Raw genomic sequence first — 23,766 nt, 5'->3', positions numbered from 1 at the left:
CAATGGGTTTTTGTACCCATGTTTCCTTTTTATTGTACTTCGGTTATGGAGTTTGTTTTACTTTATTAAACTTCTCCAGTTCCACCAAGATTGTTTCTTCTGCGCCTGACTTCTCTGCCACCTACACACACGCCGTGACAGGCACACACCTGTCTATAGAAGGTCCCACAGTTGACTGTGCATGTCAGAGCAAAAACCAAGCCATGAGGTCAAAGGAATTGTCCGTAGAGCTCCGAGACAGGATTGTGTCGAGGCACAGATCTGGGGAAGGGTACCAAAACATTTCTGCAGCATTGAATCAGCATTAATGTCTTAATCTAGTCCCGTTTACAGTAAATAGGATGTTAATGTCTTAATCTAGTCCCGTTTACAGTAAATAGGATGTTCATGTTTGTTAATGTCTTAATCTCGTCCCGTTTACAGTAAATAGGATGTTCATGTTTGTTAATGTCTTAATCTAGTCCCGTTTACAGTAAATAGGAAATATGGGACATATACTTCATTTGTTTTGTGTTGTCTGTTCTGCAACATTCTACAACACAATATTCAAACTTATTTGACCTCGGAAAGCAATAGACAGAGAAATCATGTTTTCACATAGAATTTTATTACTGTGATCCACTTTTGCGATAAAATATAGTGCACCAGATATGCATTTTTGTACAAGATTTTTAATAGCACAAATTGGCAAAGCCACAACAATAATCGGAAACACAGTTAATCTCCACAAACATAGTCATGAGTCATGAGAAAGACTAAGAGAGGGAAGGTTGGGGGTAGGCGGGGTGGGGAGGGAGGGAGGGGGAAGGAGGGGTGTGGAGGGAGGGGAGGCTGGGGGAAGGGGGGGTGTGGAGGGAGGGAGGGAGGGGGGAAGGAGGGGTGTGGAGGGAGGGAAGGTTGGGGGTAGGCGGGGTGGGGAGGGAGGGAGGGAGTGGGGGAGGGAGGGAGGGAGGGGGGAAGGAGGGGTGTGGAGGGAGGGAAGGAGGGAAGGCTGGGGTTAGGGGGGGTGTGGAGGGAGGGAAGGCTGGGGGTAGGGGGGTGTGGAGGGAGGGGGGGAAGGCTGGGGTGGGGGGGTGTGGAGGGAGGGAAGGCTGGGGGTAGGGGGGTGTGGAGGGAGGGGAGGCTGGGGTTAGGGGGGGTGTGGAGGGAGGGAAGGCTGGGGGTAGGAGGGGTGTTGAGTTGTCAGTTTCACATCCAGTATACAGTGTCTTTTTCACAGGCAGCACTGTACCTTAAACCCATTGGCAAAGCAGACGTGGGAGAGAAGCATAATAACCGTTATATCTGAAGAACGACTATCCAAAGCAAGATACAGTAGCAAAGCTAGGATAATGTTAAAAGATGCTGTAGCCATGGTAGCGAGCCAAGATGAGTTGCCAAAGCAGCACAATCAGGATGCGGTAGCGATGCCGTATATCTATTACCATCGTTCTGCAGACTTTAAGAGTGAACCTTTTCCTATAGATCACAGAGAAATTCACACAGAGAGAGAGAGACAGAGTCATCTCATTGCAACCATACTTCAATAACAAATGCCATGGATAGTGTATTAATTATTATTATTATTATTATTATTATTATTATTATTAATTGTCTTAATGATTGACAGGCAATGATGTGATAAAGGTATTCAAGGTGTTTTGTCGTCCATGACCCTTGTGCTTACCTCTTCCTGTCTGTGACATTACCATAGAGATGTACATTATAACACAGGGGACCGGTCTGTGACGTTACCGTTGAGATGTACATTATAACACAGGGGACCGGTCTGTGACGTTACCATGGAGATGAACATTATAACACAGGGGACCGGTCTGTAATGTTACCTATATGTAATTCTACTACTGAGTTTAAGGCCTATTAACTTATAGTTCCTGTAACTCTACATACAACTTTTTATTTATTAATTTATTTTATTTCACCTTTATTTAACCAGGTAGGCAAATTGATAACAAGTTCTAATTTTCTCTTGACATTGAAGAGCAGCTATTTCTCGTTCTGTTTTTAAAGAGAGACAGAAACGACTGACGGAGTGGTCATTTTCATTCCCTCACTTCTGAAAGGCTTTTGTTTTGTAAGTTTGTATATCGCTACTGTATAAAACAGAGGATAAATCGTGGAAAGGAGCCTAACATCTGCAGCACAACAATTAAAAGACCCATTTTGAATGAAATCACCACATTTATTGGGCGGACTGCCAGTCCGTTTCTGATCTCTTGTCAACAGACCGTTGTTCAACAGTTCTTCCACGGGTCTCTGTAAAAAATCTCCCGTGGTTTATTTTTTATTTTTTTTCTCTCTTCTCAGCGCTAAACAGTTGTGTGGACTCTGGAATGGGTCTGGAAGGAGATCAATAACGAAGCTGTTAGCTGAGTACTGCTGGACTTTTGAGGGGAAACAGCGGTGATTTACTGTGTGTGTGTGTGTGAACAGTGATTTGTGGCCCTGTGCGACAGAACTTTTAACACCGGATATTTTCACTGCAATTTATATTACCGCCGCCGAGCTGCCTTATCTCTTATTGGAGGACCTGTTGTATAATGTGAGAACCCTGCTATAAACCTTCATATTTTACACACTAACGCATCACTATAACCAATTATTGTCACCGTAGAAACACAGCCATGTCTGATGCCTACTGTTGTGGTATTCCACGAATACAACAGGGAAAGATTAGTTTGTGTTGTGACATTTCTTATTTGGCCTAGCTGTTCTTCACTTTCCAAACAACTCAAGTCAAATAATGATATCAGAACACTTTGATTGAAGCTATATTTTTTTTATACACTGTTTATAAGCATTAGGTTATTCATCTCTCTCTCTCTCTCTCTCTCTCTCTCTCTCTCTGTCTCCCCATCTCTGTCTCCCCATCTGTCTATCTCTCCATCTGTCTCTCTCTCTCTGTCTCCCCATCTGTCTGTCTCTCTCTTTCTCTATCTCTCCATCTCTGTCTCTCCATCTGTCTCCCTCTCCAACTCTCCCTCTCTACTGTGGCAGGTAGTGTAGAATGTGTTGGACCAGCAGCTCGGGGTCATAGGTTATGGGGTCGTAGTTCAGGGCTCGTCTCCTGCGGCTGGGTCTCCCACCAGGCTGGGGCTGCAGTTCGTTGTCAATCTTCTTCATTCTCTGAAGCTCCACCATGTGGTCGGGGGTTCTGTGGCCCTCCACCTCTTCCCCAGGCCCACAAGGCCCCTCTACCACCATCCCTTCCATGTCCCCCAGCCTCTTGACCCTCAGCAGCCCCACAGAGTGCTCCCGGTTTAAGGAGGGGGAAGGAGGGGAGTCGAGGGAACGACGGGACCTGTGGAGGACTGGGCTGGAGGAAGCTCTGACCCTTCCACCATCTCCAGACGCAGACACCAGGTCTCTCCTTGCCCTGCGGCCTGATGAACCCTGGGGCTTGGTGGGACTGATGTTGGAAAGGACCTTGGCTACCAGGTATCTAGAGCAGGGGGCATGAAGAAGACATGAATAATGTTTTATATTTTACAACGGAAGCATTATACCTACTGTATATTCAATAACTACACAATGTCATTTTTTTCTTTTTGTCTCTCTCTCTCTCTCTCTCTTCCTCTCTCTCTCTGCCCCTCTCTCCCCTCTCTTCCTCTCTCTCTCTGCCCCCCTCTCTCCTCTCTGCCCCTCTCTCTCTCTCCTCTCTTCCTCTCTCTCTCTGCCCCTCTCTCTCTCCTCTCTTCCTCTCTCTGCCCCTCTCTCCTCTATTCCTCTCTCTCTCTGTCCCCCTCTCTCCTCTCTTCCTCTCTCTCTCTCTGCCCCCCCCACCCCTCTCTCCTCACTCTCTGCCCCCATCTCTCTCTCCTTTCACTCTCCATCCTCTCTCTACTTACCTCAGAGCCTCCTCGTCTCGGTCCTGGCTGCCTGTTTCCAACCTGCTGTTTGCAAGCCTGTTGATGGCGGTCGGTAGACCTGGTAACCCAGCCTGCTGCTGCTGCAGCCTCTCCTGCCTGTATCTGTTGAGCAGGGCCTGGGTGAGCTGTGGGTCCAGTAGGCCCTGCCATGGAGCTGCAGTCTGGGGCATTCTCATTCTCATCCCCTGCTCTGTCTCATCGTAGTCTGGGGGATAGGGCGCCTGGAAGTCCCCTGGCCCCTGGATCTCCTCACCGCCCTCCTGGACATCGGCTTCACTGAGGAGGCGGAGCAACCCGGCCAAGTATGCCGTTTCTTGCTCCCGCCTCTGGTCATTCTCCACCAATTGCTGCAGAGCCTGTCCTAAGCCCTGCCCCCTCCACTCCTCTGGTTTATAGAGCAGCTTGTTGTCCCCCCGCCGGGTCAGGACGTCAGCCGACTCACCGGGGTATGCCGTCATCCCGGCCTCGTACGGCAGCGAATCGCGGAGGTCTCTGCGGAGGCGCCTAACCCCGCCTCCTGTGGCGTCCAGACCTCGTCCCTCCACGCCACGGGCAGCAGACAATGGCTGAGAGAGAGAGAATGAGAGAGAGAGAGAGAGAGAGAGAGAGAGAGAGAGCAAAGTGAGAGAGTATAGAGAGAAAGAGTAAAAGAGAGAGAGAGAGAGAGAGAGAGAGAGAGAGAGAGAGAGTGAGAGAGTGAGAGAGACAAGGCAAGAAGGGCCTTCTATGCCATCTATAAAGGAACACTAAATTCGACAGTATCTGGCTAAAAATACTTGAATCAGTTATAGAACTCATTGCCCTTTGTGGTTGTGAGGTCTGGTCCTGGGTCTCTGTTCACAAACACAAACAGACCTCAACAGAGCCCCATGACAGTCACACAATTAGACCGAACAGAATAATTACTTGACACATTGGAGAGAAGACAGTGATATATAGCATTGCTCAGTGGCTTTTTATTTAACCTTTATTTAACCAGGAACGACCCTTGAGGTTAGAAACCTCCCACACATATCCTTTCATTTGTAGAGTGAGTCAGAGGAGTGTGGGTCAGTGCTGCTCAACAACAAGCGTCGCCCTTGTTCACACACACACACACACACACACACACACACACACACACACACACACACACACACACACACACACACACACACACACACACACAAATTCAAAGGGGTTGAGTTGAATGCGGGAAGACACATTTTGGTTGAATTCATTCAGTTGTGCCACGGAATAAGTCTCCCCTTTCTATGTCCCTAAGTGATGCGGATGAACACCCGCCCACACAATGTTTGCACTCCTCTTCATAGAGCTTCTACCCTGCAGTGACGTTCCTCTCCGTAGAGCTTCTACCCTGCAGAGACGTTCCTCTCCGTAGAGCTTCTACCCTTCAGAGACGTACGTTCCTCTCCGTAGAGCTTCTACCCTTCAGAGACGTTCCTCTCCGTAGAGCTTCTACCCTTCAGAGACGTTCCTCTCCGTAGAGCTTCTACCCTTCAGAGACGTTCCTCTCCGTAGAGCTTCTACCCTTCAGAGACGTTCCTCTCCGTAGTGCTTCTACCCTTCAGAGACGTTCCTCTCCGTAGAGCTTCTACCCTTCAGAGACGTTCCTCTCCGTAGAGCTTCTACCCTTCAGAGACGTTCCTCTCCGTAGAGCTTCTACCCTTCAGAGACGTTCCTCTCCGTAGAGCTTCTACCCTTCAGAGACGTTCCTCTCCGTAGAGCTCCTACCCTGCAGAGACGTTCCTCTCCGTAGAGCTTCTACCCTTCAGAGACGTTCCTCTCCGTAGAGCTTCTACCCTTCAGAGACGTTCCTCTCCGTAGAGCTTCTACCCTGCAGAGACGTTCCTCTCCGTGGAGCTTCTACCCTCAGAGACGTTCCTCTCCGTAGAGCTTCTACCCAGAGCTTCTACCCTGCAGAGACGTTCCTCTCCGTAGAGCTTCTACCCTTCAGAGACGTTCCTCTCCGTAGAGCTTCTACCCTTCAGAGACGTTCCTCTCCGTAGAGCTTCTACCCTTCAGAGACGTTCCTCTCCGTAGAGCTTCTACCCTTCAGAGATGTTCCTCTCCGTGGAGCTTCTACCCTTCAGTGACGTTCCTCTCCGTAGTGCTTCTACCCTTCAGAGACGTTCCTCTCCGTAGAGCTTCTACCCTTCAGTGACGTTCCTCTCCGTAGAGATTCTACCTTGCAGAGACACAAGCTGTCTGTTCTTATAATTTAACATCACAACAAAGGATAAACACCCAGTCAACAGAACGGATCTGACTGCAGGGTTTAACATCCGCAATATACTTCCACACTGTGGATATGACTAGATAAATTACTAGATACAAACTGATATGAGTTTGATAATCACTAGAGATGTAATAATAATATATCTAGAGGAGAAATGTCCCAGGGGAGGCTGGATAAGAGTCTTACCCCAGGGGGAGGCTGGATCAGAGTCTAACCCCAGGGAAGGCTGGATCAGAGTCTAACCCCAGGGGGAGGCTGGATCAGAGTCTAACCCCAGGGGGAGGCTGGATCAGAGTCTAACCCCATGGGGAGGCTGGATCAGAGTCTAACCCCAGGGGAGGCTGGATCAGAGTCTAACCCCAAGGGGAGGCTGGATCAGAGTCTAACCCCAGGCGAGGCTGGATCAGAGACTAACCCCAGGGGGAGGCTGAATCAGAGTCTAACCCTAACCCCAGAGGGAGGCTTGGATCAGAGTCTAACCCCAGGGGGAGGCTGGATAAGAGTCTAACCCCAGGGGGAGGCTGGATCAGAGTCTAACCCCAGGGGGAGGCTGGATCAGAGTCTATCCCCAGGGGGAGGCTGGATCAGAGTCTAATCCCAGGGGGAGGCTGGATCAGAGTCTAACCCTAACCCCAGGGGGAGGCTGGATCAGAGTCTATCCCCAGGGGGAGGCTGGATCAGAGTCTAACCCCAGGGGGAGGCTGGATCAGAGTCTAACCCCAGGGGGAGGCTGGATCAGAGTCTAACCCCAGGGGGAGGCTGGATCAGAGTCTAACCCCAGAGGGAGGCTGGATCAGAGTCTAACCCCAGGGGGAGGCTGGATCAGAGTCTAACCCCAGGGGGAGGCTGGATCAGAGTCTAACCCCAGGGGAGGCTGGATCAGAGTCTAACCCCAGGGGGAGGCTGGATAAGAGTCTAACCCCAGGGGGAGGCTGGATCAGAGTCTAACCCCAGGGGGAGGCTGGATCAGAGTCTAACCCCAGGCGAGGCTGGATCAGAGTCTAACCCCAGGGGAGGCTGGATCAGAGTCTACCCCAGGGGAGGCTGGATCAGAGTCTAACTCCAGGTGAGGCTGGATCAGAGTCTTACCCCAGGGGGAGGCTGGATCAGAGTCTAACCCTAACCCCAGGGGAGGCTGGATCAGAGTCTAACCCCAGGGGGAGGCTGGATCAGAGTCTAACCCCGGGGGAGGCTGGATCAGAGTCTAACCCCAGGGGGAGGCTGGATCAGAGTCTAACCCCAGGGGAGGCTGGATCAGAGTCCAACCCCAGGGGGAGGCTGGATCAGAGTCTAACCCCAGGGGGAGGCTGGATCAGAGTCTAACCCCAGGGGGAGGCTGGATCAGAGTCTAACCCCAGGGGGAGGCTGGATCAGAGACTAACCCCAGGGGGAGGCTGGATCAGAGTCTCAGAAGTTCCCAACTCCCCAACCTCTATCTATCATCCTCTCCTCTCTTCCTTAGGAGAAACTGCCGGCCAGGATTGTTTTAATGACCCAGAATCTGCTGACTAAAGGACTAGGGCTCCAGCCAAAACGTTCTCCTGTGATTTATAAAACCTTACCTTTCATCCTTGCAGCCTTGATCTCGCACAGAATGTTCTTCTGTAGACATATGATCACTGTATTTCTTCTTAGAAGTGTTTATAACGCTGCTACTTCTGTTGGTTGTATGGCAGGTGGTATGATTTATGTCAGTGATGTCGGGACAGACAGCTTGCTACACTAGTATAGATTTTAATTGAATTATTTATTTTGTACAGATTTGTTAGGATTGAGGTGAGTCACCCCTATAAAATGTAAAGCACACTTTTGAGACCTGATGAAAAACGCTGTATGTGTAAATAACATCCATTATGTTACCCGCTGATTATGGATTCAACAACCAAAGACCTGTTTTATTGGTTACCTATGACTCCGAGGAGATTTGATTGGATAGCTAGGTGGTTAATAATGAATAAAGGTTTGACGTGGTTTGATTGGTTGACTGGGAGAAGACGTAGTTTGATTGGTTGGCTGGGAGAAGACGTAGTTTGATTGGTTGGCTGGGAGAAGATGTAGTTTGATTGGTTGGCTGGGAGAAGACGTAGTTTGATTGGTTGGCTGGGAGAAGACGTAGTTTGATTGGTTGGCTGGGAGAAGACGTAGTTTGATTGGTTGGCTGGGAGAAGACGTAGTTTGATTGGTTGGCTAGGTGGGTAAAGGTCTGACCAGATTGGTTAGGTGTGTTTCATCCAGCCAGGGTCCTGGGGTCTGTGTGCACTGAATGAGTCAGATAGTGTTGCCATATATACACGACTGTGACGGCGTTAGTGTTATGACTCACGGCGTTAGTGTTATGACTCACAGTGCTGCTGCTGCATTGTGAGGTCTGAGTCTGTGAGTGTTTTTTTTAAGGTCAAGGGATGAAGCTGGTTGAGAGAATGCCAAGAGTGTGCAAAGCTGTCATCGAGACAAAGGGTGGCTAATTGGAAGAATCTCAAATATAAAACATATTTTGATTTGTTTAACACTTTTTTTTTGGTTACTACATGACTCCATGTGTGTTATTTCATAGCGTTGATGTCTTCACTATTATTCTACAATGTAGAAAATAGTCAAAATAAAGAAAAACCCTTGAATGAGTAGGTGTGTCCAAACGTTTGACTGGTCCTGTATAATCTGGTGGGTTTCTCCATGCATCGTCTAGACCGCATGGCAGCTTATTAAGGGGGGAGTGGTGTTTTAGTTCTTTTAACAGAAGCTGGTGCACGATCTCTAATGTTAATAAGGAAGTGTCACATTTTTGCTCGCATGAGTTAGAATACCTCATGATAAGCTGCAGACCGTACTGCAGACCATGCCTCATGATAAGCTGCGGACCGTACTGCAGACCATACTGCAGACCATACCTCATGATAAGCTGCGGACCGTACTGCAGACCATACTGCAGACCATGCCTCATGATAAGCTGCAGACCATACTGCAGACCGTACCTCATAATACGCTGCAGACCATACCTCATGATAAGCTGCAGACCATACTGCAGACCATACCTCATGATAAGCTGCAGAATGTACTGCAGACCGTACTGCAGACCATACCTCATGATAAGCTGCAGACTGTACTGCAGACCATGCCTCATGATAAGCTGCAGACCGTACTGCAGACCATACCTCATGATAAGCTGCAGACCGTACTGCATACCATACCTCATGATAAGCTGCAGACCGTACTGCAGACCATACCTCATGATAAGCTGCAGACCGTACTGCAGACCATACCTCATGATAAGCTGCAGACCGTACTGCAGACCATACCTCATGATAAGCTGCAGACCGTACTGCAGACCATACCTCATGATAAGCTGCAGACCGTACTGCAGACCATACCTCATGATACGCTGCAGACCATACCGCAGTGCTATATTAACCAGACCATCCCCTGGCATGGCACAGTGCTATATTAACCAGACCATCCCCTGGCACAGTGCTATATTAACCAGACCATCCCCTGGCATGGCACAGTGCTATATTAACCAGACCATCCCCTGGAATGACACAGTGCTATATTAACCAGACCATCCCCTGGCATGGCACAGTGCTATATTAACCAGACCATCCCCTGACATGGCATAGTGCTATATTACCCAGACCATCCCCTGGCATGACACAGTGCTATATTAACCAGACCATCCCCTGGCACAGTGCTATATTAACCTGACCATCCCCTGGCATGGCACAGTGCTATATTAACCAGACCATCCCCTGGCATGACACAGTGCTATATTAACCAGACCATCCCCTGGCACAGTGCTATATTAACCAGACCATCCCCTGGCATGGTACAGTGCTATATTAACCAGACCATCCCCTGGCACAGTGCTATATTAACCAGACCATCCCCTGGAATGACACAGTGCTATATTAACCAGACCATCCCCTGGCATGACACAGTGCTATATTAACCAGACCATCCCCTGGCATGGAGCAGTGCTATATTAACCAGACCATCCCCTGGCATGGCACAGTGCTATATTAACCAGACCATCCCCTGGCATGGCACAGTGCTATATTAACCAGACCATCCCCTGGCATGACACAGTGCTATATTAACCAGACCATCCCCTGGCACAGTGTTATATTAACCAGACCATCCCCTGGCATGGCACAGTGCTATATTAACCAGACCATCCCCTGGCATGGCACAGTGCTATATTAACCAGACCATCCCCTGGCATGACACAGTGCTATATTAACCAGACCATCCCCTGGCATGGCACAGTGCTATATTAACACAGACCATCCCCTGGCACAGTGCTATATTAACCAGACCATCCCCTGGCATGGCACAGTGCTATATTAACCAGACCATCCCCTGGCATGGTAGCAGTGCTATATTAACCAGACCATCCCCTGGCATGGCACAGTGCTATATTAACCAGACCATCCCCTGCATGGCACAGTGCTATATTAACCAGACCATCCCCTGGCATGGCACAGTGCTATATTAACCAGACCATCCCCTGGCACAGTGCTATATTAACCAGACCATCCCCTGGCATGGCACAGTGCTATATTAACCAGACCATCCCCTGGCACAGTGTTATATTAACCAGACCATCCCCTGGCATGGCACAGTGCTATATTAACCAGACCATCCCCTGGCATGGTACAGTGCTATATTAACCAGACTATCCCCTGGCATGGCACAGTGCTATATTAACCAGACCATCCCCTGGCATGACACAGTGCTATATTAACCAGACCATCCCCTGGCATGGCACAGTGCTATATTAACACAGACCATCCCCTGGCACAGTGCTATATTAACCAGACCATCCCCTGGCATGGCACAGTGCTATATTAACCAGACCATCCCCTGGCATGGTACAGTGCTATATTAACCAGACTATCCCCTGGCATGGCACAGTGCTATATTAACCAGACCATCCCCTGGCATGACACAGTGCTATATTAACCAGACCATCCCCTGGCATGGCACAGTGCTATATTAACACAGACCATCCCCTGGCACAGTGCTATATTAACCAGACCATCCCCTGGCATGGCACAGTGCTATATTAACCAGACCATCCCCTGGCATGGTACAGTGCTATATTAACCAGACCATCCCCTGGCATGGCACAGTGCTATATTAACCAGACCATCCCCTGGCACAGTGCTATATTAACCAGACCATCCCCTGGCATGGCACAGTGCTATATTAACCAGACCATCCCCTGGCATGGCACAGTGCTATATTAACACAGACAATCCCCTGGCATGGCACAGTGCTATATTAACCAGACCATCCCCTGGCACAGTGTTATATTAACTAGACCATCCCTTGGCATGGCACAGTGCTATATTAACCAGACCATCCCCTGGCATGGCACAGTGCTATATTAACACAGACCATCCCCTGCCATGGCACAGTGCTATATTAACCAGACCAGCCGCTGGCAGAGTGCTATATTAACCAGACCATCCCCTGGCACAGTGCTATATTAACCAGACCATCCCCTGGCACAGTGCTACATTAACCAGACCATCCCCTGGTATGGCACAGTGCTATATTAACAAGACCATCCCCTGGAACAGTGCTATATTAACCAAACCATCCCCTGGGACAGTGCGATATTAACCAGACCATCCCCTGGCACAGTGCGATATTAACCAGACCATCCCCTGGCATGACACAGTGCTATATTAACCACATATTAACCAGACAATCCCCTGGCATGGTGGTATATTAACCATACCATCCCCTGGCATGGCACTGTGCTATATTAACCAGGCCATCCCCTGGCACAGTGCTATATTAACACAGACCATCCCCTGGCATGGCACATTGCTATATTAACCAGACCATCCCCTGGCACAGTGCTGTATTAACCAGACCATCCCCTGGCATGACACAGTGCTATATTAACCAGACAATCCCCTGGCATGGTGCTATATTAACCAGACCATCCCCTGGCATGACACAGTGCTATATTAACCAGACCATCCCCTTGCATGTCAAAGATGTGTATTAACCAGACCATCCCCTGGCATGACACAGTGCTATATTAACCAGACCATCCCCTGGCACGGCACAGTGCTATATTAACCAGACCATCCCCTGGCATTGCACAGTGCTATATTAACTAGACCATCCCCTGGCATGGAGCAGTGCTATATTAACCAGACCATCCCCTGGCATGGCACAGTGCTATATTAACCAGACCATCCCCTGGCATGGCACAGTGCTATATTAACCAGACCATCCCCTGGCACGGCACAGTGCTATATTAACCAGACCATCCCCTGGCATTGCACAGTGCTATATTAACCAGACCATCCCCTGGCACAGTGCTATATTAACCAGACCATCCCCTGGCATGGCACAGTGCTATATTAACCAGACCATCCCCTGGTACAGTGCTATATTAACCAGACCATCCCCTGGCATGGCACAGTGCTATATTAACCAGACCATCCCCTTGCATGGCACAGTGCTATATTAACCAGACCATCTCCTGGCATGACACAGTGCTATATTAACCAGCCCATCCCCTGGCACAGTGCTATATTAACCATACCATCCCCTGGCATGACACAGTGCTATATTAACCAGACCATCCCCTGGCATGGCACAGTGCTATATTAACACACTACCCCTCTGTTAAGAGGTGGGGTTTTACCAAGGGGTGGAATCTCAGGATACTTGACAACGAGGACTCTGAGTCAGCTAATATAAATCTCTATAAGTCTGGAACAGTATCGGTACAGGACAACTCCAAACCGTTTCAGATGGACTTTCACCTAATCAAAGGATTAGCCCAGCAGGAGAAGTCTTCCCTTGAGAAAGATACCCCCACCCCGAACGGGTCAGACCAGACCTCTTCATTATATAACTCCACAGACGAGCAACCCCCAGACCTCTTCATTATATACCCCCACAGACGAGCAACCCCCAGACCTCTTCATTATATAACCCCACAGACGAGCAACCCCAAGACCTCTTCATTATATACCCCCACCCCGAGCGGGTCAGACCAGACCTCTTCATTATATAACCTTCACCCCGAGCGGGTCAGACCAGACCTCTTCATTATATACCCCCACCACAAACGGGTCAGACCAGACCTCTTCATTATATAACCCCACAGACGAGCAACCCCAAGACCTCTTCATTATATACCCCCACCCCGAGCGGGTCAGACCAGACCTCTTCATTATATAACCTTCACCCCGAGCGGGTCAGACCAGACCTCTTCATTATATAACCCACAGACGAGCAACCCCCAGACCTCTTCATTATATACCCCACAGACGAGCAACCCCCAGCGGAAAGTCAACCTCCCAGCACAGAGTACTACCCCCTCATTGAAATGAAGGATAAATTCACCCAGCTGGAGGTAAGACAGGTGGAGCTGGAACAGCAGGTGAACACACTCCAGTCAGCAGAGACCCAGACAACAGTCCAGCACAACAACACCCCCTCAACCAGACCCAGACAACAGTCCAACACAACAACACCCCCTTAACCAGACCCAGACTACAGTCCAGCACAACAACACCCTCTTAACCAGACCCAGACAACAGTCCAACACAACAACACCCTCTTAACCAGACCCAGACAACAGTCCAGAACAACAACACCCCCTCAACCAGACCCAGACAACAGTCCAGAACAACAACACCCCCTTAAACAGACCCAGACAACAGTCCAGTACAACAACACCCCCTTAACCAGACCCAGACAACAGTCCAGAACAACAACACCCCCTCAACCAGACCCAGACAACAGTCCAGCACATCAACACCCCCTTAACCAGTCCCAGACAACAGTCCAGCACAACAACACTCCTTAACCAGACCCAGACAACAGTCCAGCGCAACAACACCCCCTTAACCAGACCCAGACAACAGTCCAGCACAACAACACCCCCTGAACCAGACCCAGAAAACAGTCCAGCACAACAACACCCCCTTAACCAGACCCAGACAACAGTCCAGCACAACAACACCCTCTTAACCAGACCCAGACAACAGTCCAGCACAACAACACCCCCTTAACCAGACCCAGACAACAGTCCAGCACAACAACACCCTCTTAACCAGACCCAGACAACAGTCCAGCACAACAACACCCTCCTTAACCAGACCCAGACAACAGTCCAGCACAACAACACCCCCTTAACCAGACCCAGACAACAGTCCAGCACAACAACACTCTCTTAACCAGACCCAGACAACAGTCCAGCACAACAACACTCTCTTAACCAGACCAAGACAACAGTCCAGCACAACAACACCCCCTTAACCAGACCCAGACAACAGTACAACACAACAACACCCCATTAACCAGACCCAGACAACAGTCCAGCACAACAACACCCCCTTAACCAGACCCAGACAACAGTCCAGCACAACAACACCCCTTTAACCAGACCCAGACAACAGTCCAGCACAACAACACCCCCTCAACCAGACCCAGACAACAGTCCAGCACAACAACACCCCCTTAACCAGACCCAGACAACAGTCCAGCACAACAACACCCCCTTAACCAGACCCAGACAACAGTCCAGCACAACAACACCCCCTTAACCAGACCCAGACAACAGTCCAGCACAACAACACCCCCTTAACCAGACCCAGAGAGCTGGAGGTGGAGAGAGACATATCTGCACTCTTTACAGTGGTGAGACAACATCAACAGGAGAAAGAGCAGGAGCGAGAAAAGAACAAAGCACTAGAGGAGAGGATCAGACTGCTGGAGGAGAGGGAGAGGGGGGATGGAGGAGAGGGTGAGGGGGATGGCGGGGACCAGCGAGACCCCCCCCCGGACCTACACATAGAGGACCCCCCCCCCTGGATCTACACATAGAGGACCCCCCCCCCCCCCTGGACCTACACATAGAGGACCCCCCCCCTGGACCTACACATAGAGGACCCCCCCTGGACCTACACATAGAGGACCCCCCCCTGGACCTACACATAGAGGACCCCCCCCCTGGACCTACACATACAGGACCCCCCCCTCCCCTGGAACTACACATATAGGACCCCCCCTGGACCTACACATAGAGGACCCCCCCCCTGGACCTACACATAGAGGACCCCCCTGGACCTACACATAGAGGACCCCCCCCCCCCTGGACCTACACATAGAGGACCCCCCCCCCCCGGACCTACACATAGAGGACCCCCCCCCCCCCGGACCTACACATAGAGGACCCCCCCCCTCGGACCTACACATAGAGGACCCCCCCCCCTGGACCTACACATAGAGGACCGCCCCCCCCCGGACCTACACATAGAGGACCCCCCCCCCGGACCTACACATAGAGGACCCCCCCCTGGACCTACACATAGAGGACCCCCCCTGGACCTACACATAGAGGACCCCCCCCCTGGACCTACACATAGAGGACGCCCCCCCCCTGGACCTACAGATAGAGGACCCCCCCCCCCGGACCTACACATAGAGGACCCCCCCCCCCTGGATCTACACATAGAGGACCCCCCCCCCCCTGGACCTACACATATAGGACCCCCCCCCTGGACCTACACATAGAGGACCCCCCTGGACCTACACATAGAGGACCCCCCCCCTGGACCTACACATAGAGGACCCCCCTGGACCTACACATAGAGGACCCCCCCCCCCCGGACCTACACATAGAGGACCCCCCCCCTGGATCTACACATAGAGGACCCCCCCCCCCCCCTGGACCTACACATAGAGGACCCCCCCCCCCTGGACCTACACATAGAGGACCCCCCCCCTGGACCTACACAAAGAGGACCCCCCCCCCCCCCCCCCGGACCTACACATAGAGGACCCACTCTGAGAGGACCTACATCCAGACTACAACACCAGCAGCCACATCCACACCCCACCCCAACCAATCAATCAACCCCCCCCAAATCAACCATGCCCACACCCCATATAGGCCCCCTCCTCAGATCAGACCTATGCCCCTCCTGCCCACCCCATGCCCCCCACCCCTGCAAAGAGGGCCTCAACATGGAAGTCACACATACGCCCAGGCCGTGAGCAGGCAAACAGGTCCAACCCCCACTCTTACACTAGCCCAAGTCAATGGCATGTACCAGATGCTCAGCAGGCTCTGCTCACACTTACTGGCCTGAGGCCAAACCACACGACCAACAACATTGAACACTTTAAGGAACACAAAGCCTTCACTATCTCATCCTGGAATATCCAAGGCCTGAGGTCATCTGTCTTTGGCCTAAAGAGCAGGAAACTGGACTTCATCAAAGAAATCGGAAATACAGGCAATGTCATCCTACAAGAAACCTGGTATGGAGGAGATGGACCCACCGGTTGCCCTCTAGGTTACAGAGAGCTTGTAGTCCCAACCACCACACTACCAGGTGGGTGGTATAGAGGAGATGGACCCACCGGTTGCCCTCTAGGTTGCAGAGAGCTGGTAGTCCCATCCACCACACTACCAGGTGGATGGTATAGAGGAGATGGACCCACCGGTTGCCCTCTAGGTTGCAGAGAGCTGGTAGTCCCATCCACCACACTACCAGGTGGGTGGTATAGAGGAGATGGACCCACTGGTTTCCCTCTAGGTTACAGAGAGCTGGTAGTCCCATCCACCAAACTACCAGGTGTGAAACAGGGAAGGGACTCAGGGGGTATGCTAATCTGGTATAGAGCAGACTTAACTCACTCTATTAAATTAATTGAAACAGGAACATTTTACATTTGGCTAGAAATTCAAAAGGAAATTATCTTAACAGAGAAAAATGTCCTCCTATGTGCTACCTATATCCCCCCACTAGAATCCCCATACTTTAATGAAGACAGCTTCTCCATCCTGGAGGGGGAAATCAATCATTTCCAGGCCCAGGGACATGTACTAGTCTGTGGCGACCTAAATGCCAGAACCGGACAATAACCTGACACCCTCAGCACACAGGGGGACAAACACCTACCTGGAGGTGACAGCATTCCCTCCCCCATATGCCCCCCTAGAGACAACTATGACAACTTAACCAACAAAAATGGTTGAGATGTCGCCACGCTGGGTATGTACATAGTCAATGGTAGGCTTCGAGGGGACTCCTATGGTAGGTACACCTATAGCTCATCTCTTGGCAGTAGTACTGCAGACTACTTTATCACTGACCTCAAACCAGAGTCTCTCAGAGCGTTCACAGTCAGCCCACTGACATCCTTATCAGATCACAGCAAAATCACAGTCTACTTGAACAAAGCAATACTCAATCATGAGGCATCAAAGCCAAAGGAACTGAATAATATTAAGAAATGTCAAACAGAAAACCGAAGAAAATGAACAACAATGACAAATGGTTTAATGGAGAATGCAAAAACCTAAGAAAGAAATAGAGAAACCTATCCAACCAAAAACATAGAGACCCAGAAAACCTGAGTCTACGCCTTCACTATGGTGAATCACTAAAACAATACAGAAATACACTACGGGAAAAGAAGGAACAGCACATCAGAAATCATCTCAACGTAATTGCAGAATCCATAGACTCTAACCACTTCTGGGAAAATTGGAAAACACTAAACAAACAACAACACGAAGAATTATCTATCCACAATGGAGATGTATGGATAAACCACTTCTACAGTCTTTTTGGCTCTATAACAAAGAACAAACAGCAAAAACATATACATGATCAGATACAAATCTTAGAATAAACTATTAAAGACTACTAGAACCCACTGGATTCTCCAATTTCCTTGAATGAACTACAGGACAAAATAAAAACCCTCCAACCCAAAAGGCCTGTAGTGTTGATGGTATCCTCAATGAAATTATCAAATATACAGACAACAAATTCCAATTGGCTATACTCAAACTCTTTAACATCATCCTCAGCTCTGGCATCTTCCCCAATATTTGGAACCAAAGACTGATCACCCCAATCCACAAAAGTGGAGACACATTTGACCCCAATAACTACCGTGGGATATGCGTCAACAGCAACCTTGGGAAAATCCTCTGCATTATCATTAACAGCAGACTCGTACATTTCCTCAGTGGAAACAACGTACTGAGCAAATGTCAAATTGGCTTTTTACCAAATTATCGTACGACAGACCACGTATTCACCCTGCACACCCTAATTGACAAACAAACAAACCAAAACAAAGGCAAAGTCTTCTCATGTTTTGTTGATTTCAAAAAAGCCTTTGACTCAATTTGGCATGAGGGTCTGTTATACAAATGGATGGAAAGCGGTGTTGGGAGAAAAACATACAACATTATAAAATACATGTACACAAACAACAAGTCTGCGGTTAAAATTGGCAAAAAACACACACATTTCTTTCCACAGGGTCGTGGGGTGAGACAGGGATGCAGCTTAAGCCCCACCCTCTTCAACATATATATCAACGAATTGGCGAGGGCACTAGAACAGTCTGCAGCACCCTGCCTCACCCTACTAGAATCTGAAGTCAAATGTCTACTGTTTGCTGATGATCTGGTTCTTCTGTCACCAACCAAAGAGGGCCTACAGCAACACCTAGATATTATGCACAGATTCTGCCAGACCTGGGCCCTGACAGTAAACACACAAAGCACACAAACAACTACACATACCTTGGCCTAAACATCAGCACCACAGGTAACGTCCACATAGCTGTGAACGATCTGAGTGACAAGGCAAGAAGGGCATTCTAGGCCATCAAAAAGGAACTTAAAATTCGACATACTGGTTGTAATTCTCAGAGTAAAACACTCAACGGACATTATGAAAGATTAACCAGGTTTATTTCTTCCCAGAGGGTCAATGCAGCTGCATTCAGACACATTTTTTTTTTCTCCACCACCTCAAGTATATATACTCCAAGTCTCTATTACCTCTCAGATACTATACTGCTGAGTATTACAATGTTCCAAGTTTAACCCAGAATTGAACAATAACAATTAGGATCTGGGTTAAAAAACTTGAATCAGTTATAGAACCCATTGCCCTTTATGGTTGTGAGGTCTGGGGTCCGCTCACCAACCAAGAATTCACAAAATGGGACAAACACCAAATTGAGACTCTGCATGCAGAATTCTGCAAAAAATTATCCTCTGTGTACAATGTAAAACATCAAATAATGTATGCGGAGCAGAATTAGGCCGATACCCGCTAATTATCAAAATCCAGAAAAGAACCGTTAAATTCAACAACCACCTAAAAGGAAGTGATTTCCAAACCTTCCATAACAAAGCCATCACCTACAGAGAGATGAACCTGGAGAAGAGTCCCCTAAGCAAGCTGGTCCTGGTACTCTGTACACAAACAGACCCCACAGAGCCCCAGGACAGCAACACAATTAGACCCAACCAAATCATGAGAAAACAAAAAGATAATTACTTGACACATTGGAAAGAATTAACAAAAAAACAGAGCAAGATAGAATGCTATCTGGCCCTAAACAGAGAGTACACCGTGGCAGAATTCCTGACCACTGTGACTGACCCAAACTTAAGGAAAGCTTTGACTCAGTGAGCATAGCCTTGCTATTGAGAAAGGCCGTCGTAGGCAGACTTGGCTCTCAAGAGAAGACAGGCTATGTGCACGCTGCCCACAAAATGAGGTGAAAACTGAGCTTCACTTTCTTACCTCCCGCCAAATGTATAACCATATTAGAGACACATATTTCCCTCAGATTACACAGATCCACAAACCATTCGAAAAAACAAACCCGATTTTGATAAACTCCCATATCTATTGGGTGAAATACCAGTGTGCCATCACAGCAGCAAGATTTGTGACCTGTTGCCGCAAGAAAAAGGCAACCAGTGAAGAACAAACACCATTGTAAATATAACCCATATTTATGTTTATTTATTTTCCCTTTTGTACTTGAATCATTTGCACATCGTTACAACACTGTATATAAACATAATATGACATTTGTAATGTCTTTATTATTTTGGAACTTCTGTGAGTGTAATGTTTACGGGACATTTTTATTTCACTTTTGTATATTATCTACTTCACTTGATTTGGCAATGTTAACATATGTTTCCCATGCCAATAAATCCCCTTGAATTGAATTGAATTGAGAGAGAGAGGGACATAGAGCCAGAGAGAGGGACAGAGAGCCAGAGAGAGAGCCAGAGAGAGAGCCAGAGAGAGGGAAAGAGAGAGACAGAGAGCCAGAGAGAGGGACAGAAAGCCAGAGAGAGAGAGAGAGAGAGAGAGAGAGAGAGGGACAGAGAGCCAGAGAGAGAGGGACAGAGAGGAGGCAGAGACGAGAGAGGAGGGGGGGCAGAGAGCAGAGAGAGAGACGAGACGAGAGAGGGGGGCAGAGAGCCAGATAGAGAGAGACGAGAGAGCAGAGAGAGAGAGACGAGGGGGCAGAGAGCCAGAGAGCCAGAGAGAGCGACAGAGAGAGAGAGAGAGAGACAGAGACAGAGACAGAGAGACAGAGACAGAGACAGAGAGACAGAGAGACAGAGACAGAAAGACAGAGAGACAGAGAGAGACAGAGAGAGACAGAGAGCCAGAGACAGAGAGAGAGAATGTGTGTGTGTGTGTGTGTGTGTGTGTGTGTGTGTGTGTGTGTGTGTGTGTGTGTGTGTGTGTGTGGGTGTGTGTGTGTGTGTGTGTGTGTTGTATTTTATAGTGAGGACAAAGCCTGCGCCCTCAGAAGCCTGTTGCCATAGCAGCTAGCTCCTCTTCCCAGCAGCAGTAGGTTCCGCTAATTAGATTGTTGTTGCACCATCTATTGATTCTATTGAACCACATTTTACCAAGCTGAGGTAGCGTAGCTAACGTTACCTAGCTAACTAGATAGCTAGCGAACTACATTTGTTTATGTAAACCAAAATCTAGCTAGCTAGCTTTCATAATACTCAGCCATAATCATCGGCATCCGGGGAGTAGTTGTTTAGGGTTTAACTGCCTTGCTCAAGAGAAGAACAGCAGGTTTTTCCACCTTGCGGGCTCGGGGATTCAAATTGGCGACCTTTCGGCTACTGGCTCAACGCTATTAACCGCTAGGCTACCTGCCGCAGATGATGTAGTTGATGGGAGATGGTCTTCTAGAATCTACATGATGATGTAGTTGGTGGGAGATGGTCTTCTAGAATCTACATGATGATGTAGTTGGTGGGAGATGGTCTTCTAGAATCTACATGATGATGTAGTTGGTGGGAGATGGTCTTCTAGAATCTACATGATGATATAGTTGATGGGAGATGGTCTTCTAGAATCTACATGATGATGTAGTTGGTGGGAGATGGTCTTCTAGAATCTACATGATGATGTAGTTGGTGGGAGATGGTCTTCTAGAATCTACATGATGATGTAGTTGGTGGGAGATGGTCTTCTGGAATCTACATGATGATGTAGTTGATGGGAGATGGTCTTCTAGAATCTACATGATGATGTAATTGGTGGGAGATGGTCTTCTAGAATCTACATGATGATGTAGTTGATGGGAGATGGTCTTCTAGAATCTACATGATGATGTAGTTGATGGGAGAAGGTCTTCTACAGATAGATGATGACGTAGTTGGTGGGAGATGGTCTTCTAGAATCTACATGATGATGTAGTTGATGAGAGATGGTCTTCCAGAATCTACACGACGATGTCATTGGAGATGGCCTTCTACAGATAGATGATGATGTCGTTAACGGGCGTGCAAGACCCTCAATAAGGCAATGTAATGTCAATAACCTGAAAAGCCAGGATTATGATGCAAGCCAAATAGGTCACCAACTTGGATTCATGCCACTTGGAAAACATGAATAGTTATCCATTTTGTATGCCTCTCATCCCCCACGACCCATGCAGTGTTTTACTCCCATACAGTTAGGACCATGTGTGTTCAGTAAAACGTGGTGCAGCCAAGCGCCTGGACGTGTTTATGTTGTTTACAATGGTGCACGTCCCTCACTGGAGGCAGAAACGAAAGGCGTCCACATTTACTGTGCATCGCTTCCAAGAGGCTTCGGTGTTATTAACAGGTGCAATGACGCGCTCTCATCCCTACGTTAGGCAGGTGAACATCTTGCGTGATGAACATCTTGGGTGACGTAGTCAACCAGGAACAGAGAGATGGTTTAAAGCGGCTCTGGCTCTATGTTCATAACAAAGAAATAACATTTTGCGATGACAATACGTTCACCTAGAAATTATAGAATTGCCAGTAATAATCACAATTTTAAGCATTTCATTAACTAAATATAATATACATTTAGGCTGCAATGTTATTGGTCAAGTGGGTCTGTAATGGTAGCCTAGATAATGAGAAGTGGGAACCAATCAAAAATCTGAAGGAACAGATGAACAAACGGAGGGAACAGATAAACAAACTGAGGGAACGGATAAACAAACTGAGGGAACGGATAAGCCTGGCTGTTTTTTTTTCTTCACCATCACCCCTAAGGGGCTTTAGCAACAAAAAAAAAGTAGGCTAGCCAAAAAATACTCAAAAATTGCAACAACAAACACTTAAAAGTAAAAAACATGTAGCAATATTTACAGAGCTCTCCGTCAAGGATTCCTCACAGCACCATGGCAACCACGGAATAATCAGTTAGCTTATTGATGACTCATCATCACTGATACACATTTTTACATTTTAGCCATTTAGCAGACGCTCTTATCCAGAGCAACTTACACTAGTGAATGCATACATTTCTTTTTTTTTTTTTTTTTCCCGTGGGAATCAAACCCACAACCCTGGCGTTGCACACACCATGCTCTACCAACTGAGCTACAGGGAAGGCTTTACACGACAAACAGAGAAAAATATGCCTCCAAGGATCAACAGCACAATCAAACAACATAACCAAGCCACGGGAGGCTAGTGAAAGGAGGACGGCTCATAATATACTGGGCCGGAACGGAGCGAATGGAACGGCATAAAAACCAATGAAAACCATGTTTTTTGATGTATTTGATACCATTCCACTAATTCCGCTCCAGCCATTACCACGAGCCCCGTCCTCCCCAATTCAAGTGCCACCAACCTCCCGTGAACCCCAACAATATATAAATAAAGCTGTCAAGGTTGGTCGCTGATTCCAGTATAATCTAATAGAATTATGTGATGTGATTATGAGCTGAGGTGATGCAGGCGTGTCTCGGGCTGTCTCTGTGCGTCCGTCTCTCTTTCTTACCTTAGCGTCCAGCCGCAGCGGCGGGAGGAGGAAGACCATGGAGAGAGACAGCAGGAAGAACACAGAGCAAAAGCTGGAGCTGTTAGTCAGAGGGCCCGACATCCTTCAGGAGAGATGAGGCTGCCCCAACAAGGAGAAGACCAACAGTGACTGTCACCCCTGAAAGCTGGAGAGATGAACACAGGAGGGAGAGATGAACGCAGGAGGGAGGGAGAGGAGAGGAGAGGAGGAGCTTAGCATCCAGAGAGAAAGGGGAGGGACACGAGAAAGAAGTGGGGCGGGGGTTGAGGAGAGAAGAGGAGAGGAGAGAGAGGGATAACGAGAGCGCACAGAGATGGTGAAGAATACGTGAGGAATGTAAGAAATGAGTGTCTGGAGAAACACAGACGCTGGATGCCCTATTTGTGTAGGATGGAAACACCATGACAATGCTGTTCCACAGCAGGCAGTGAAATCCATTATTTACAATCACCATAATCTAGACTACAGCTAGTCAGTCTAATCTGTGTACAAGGAGACATACAGCGGAGGGCGAAGTGCATGACAT

The 23,766-nt window shown here is 48.5% G+C and overlaps 1 protein-coding gene across 1 annotated transcript; it reads right to left on the bottom strand.

The window, feature by feature from the left end:
• Positions 1 to 2,752: 2,752 nt before the first annotated feature.
• Positions 2,753 to 23,416, bottom strand: LOC106566333 (uncharacterized). Its single transcript, XM_045692838.2, has 3 exons — positions 23,220 to 23,416; positions 3,849 to 4,435; positions 2,753 to 3,442 (listed from the first exon to the last, which is right to left on the bottom strand). The coding sequence occupies exons 1-3, from the start codon at positions 23,319 to 23,321 to the stop codon at positions 2,986 to 2,988; spliced, it is 1,146 nt and encodes a 381-aa protein (XP_045548794.1). The 5' UTR covers positions 23,322 to 23,416; the 3' UTR covers positions 2,753 to 2,985.
• Between the last annotated feature and the right edge of the window lie 350 nt (positions 23,417 to 23,766).

The sequence above is a fragment of the Salmo salar genome, chromosome 13, assembly GCF_965601325.2.
Source record: "Salmo salar chromosome 13, fSalSal1, whole genome shotgun sequence".
In the NCBI taxonomy this organism is placed as follows: domain Eukaryota; kingdom Metazoa; phylum Chordata; class Actinopteri; order Salmoniformes; family Salmonidae; genus Salmo; species Salmo salar.
This window is presented reverse-complemented; position numbering and strand designations above follow the sequence as displayed.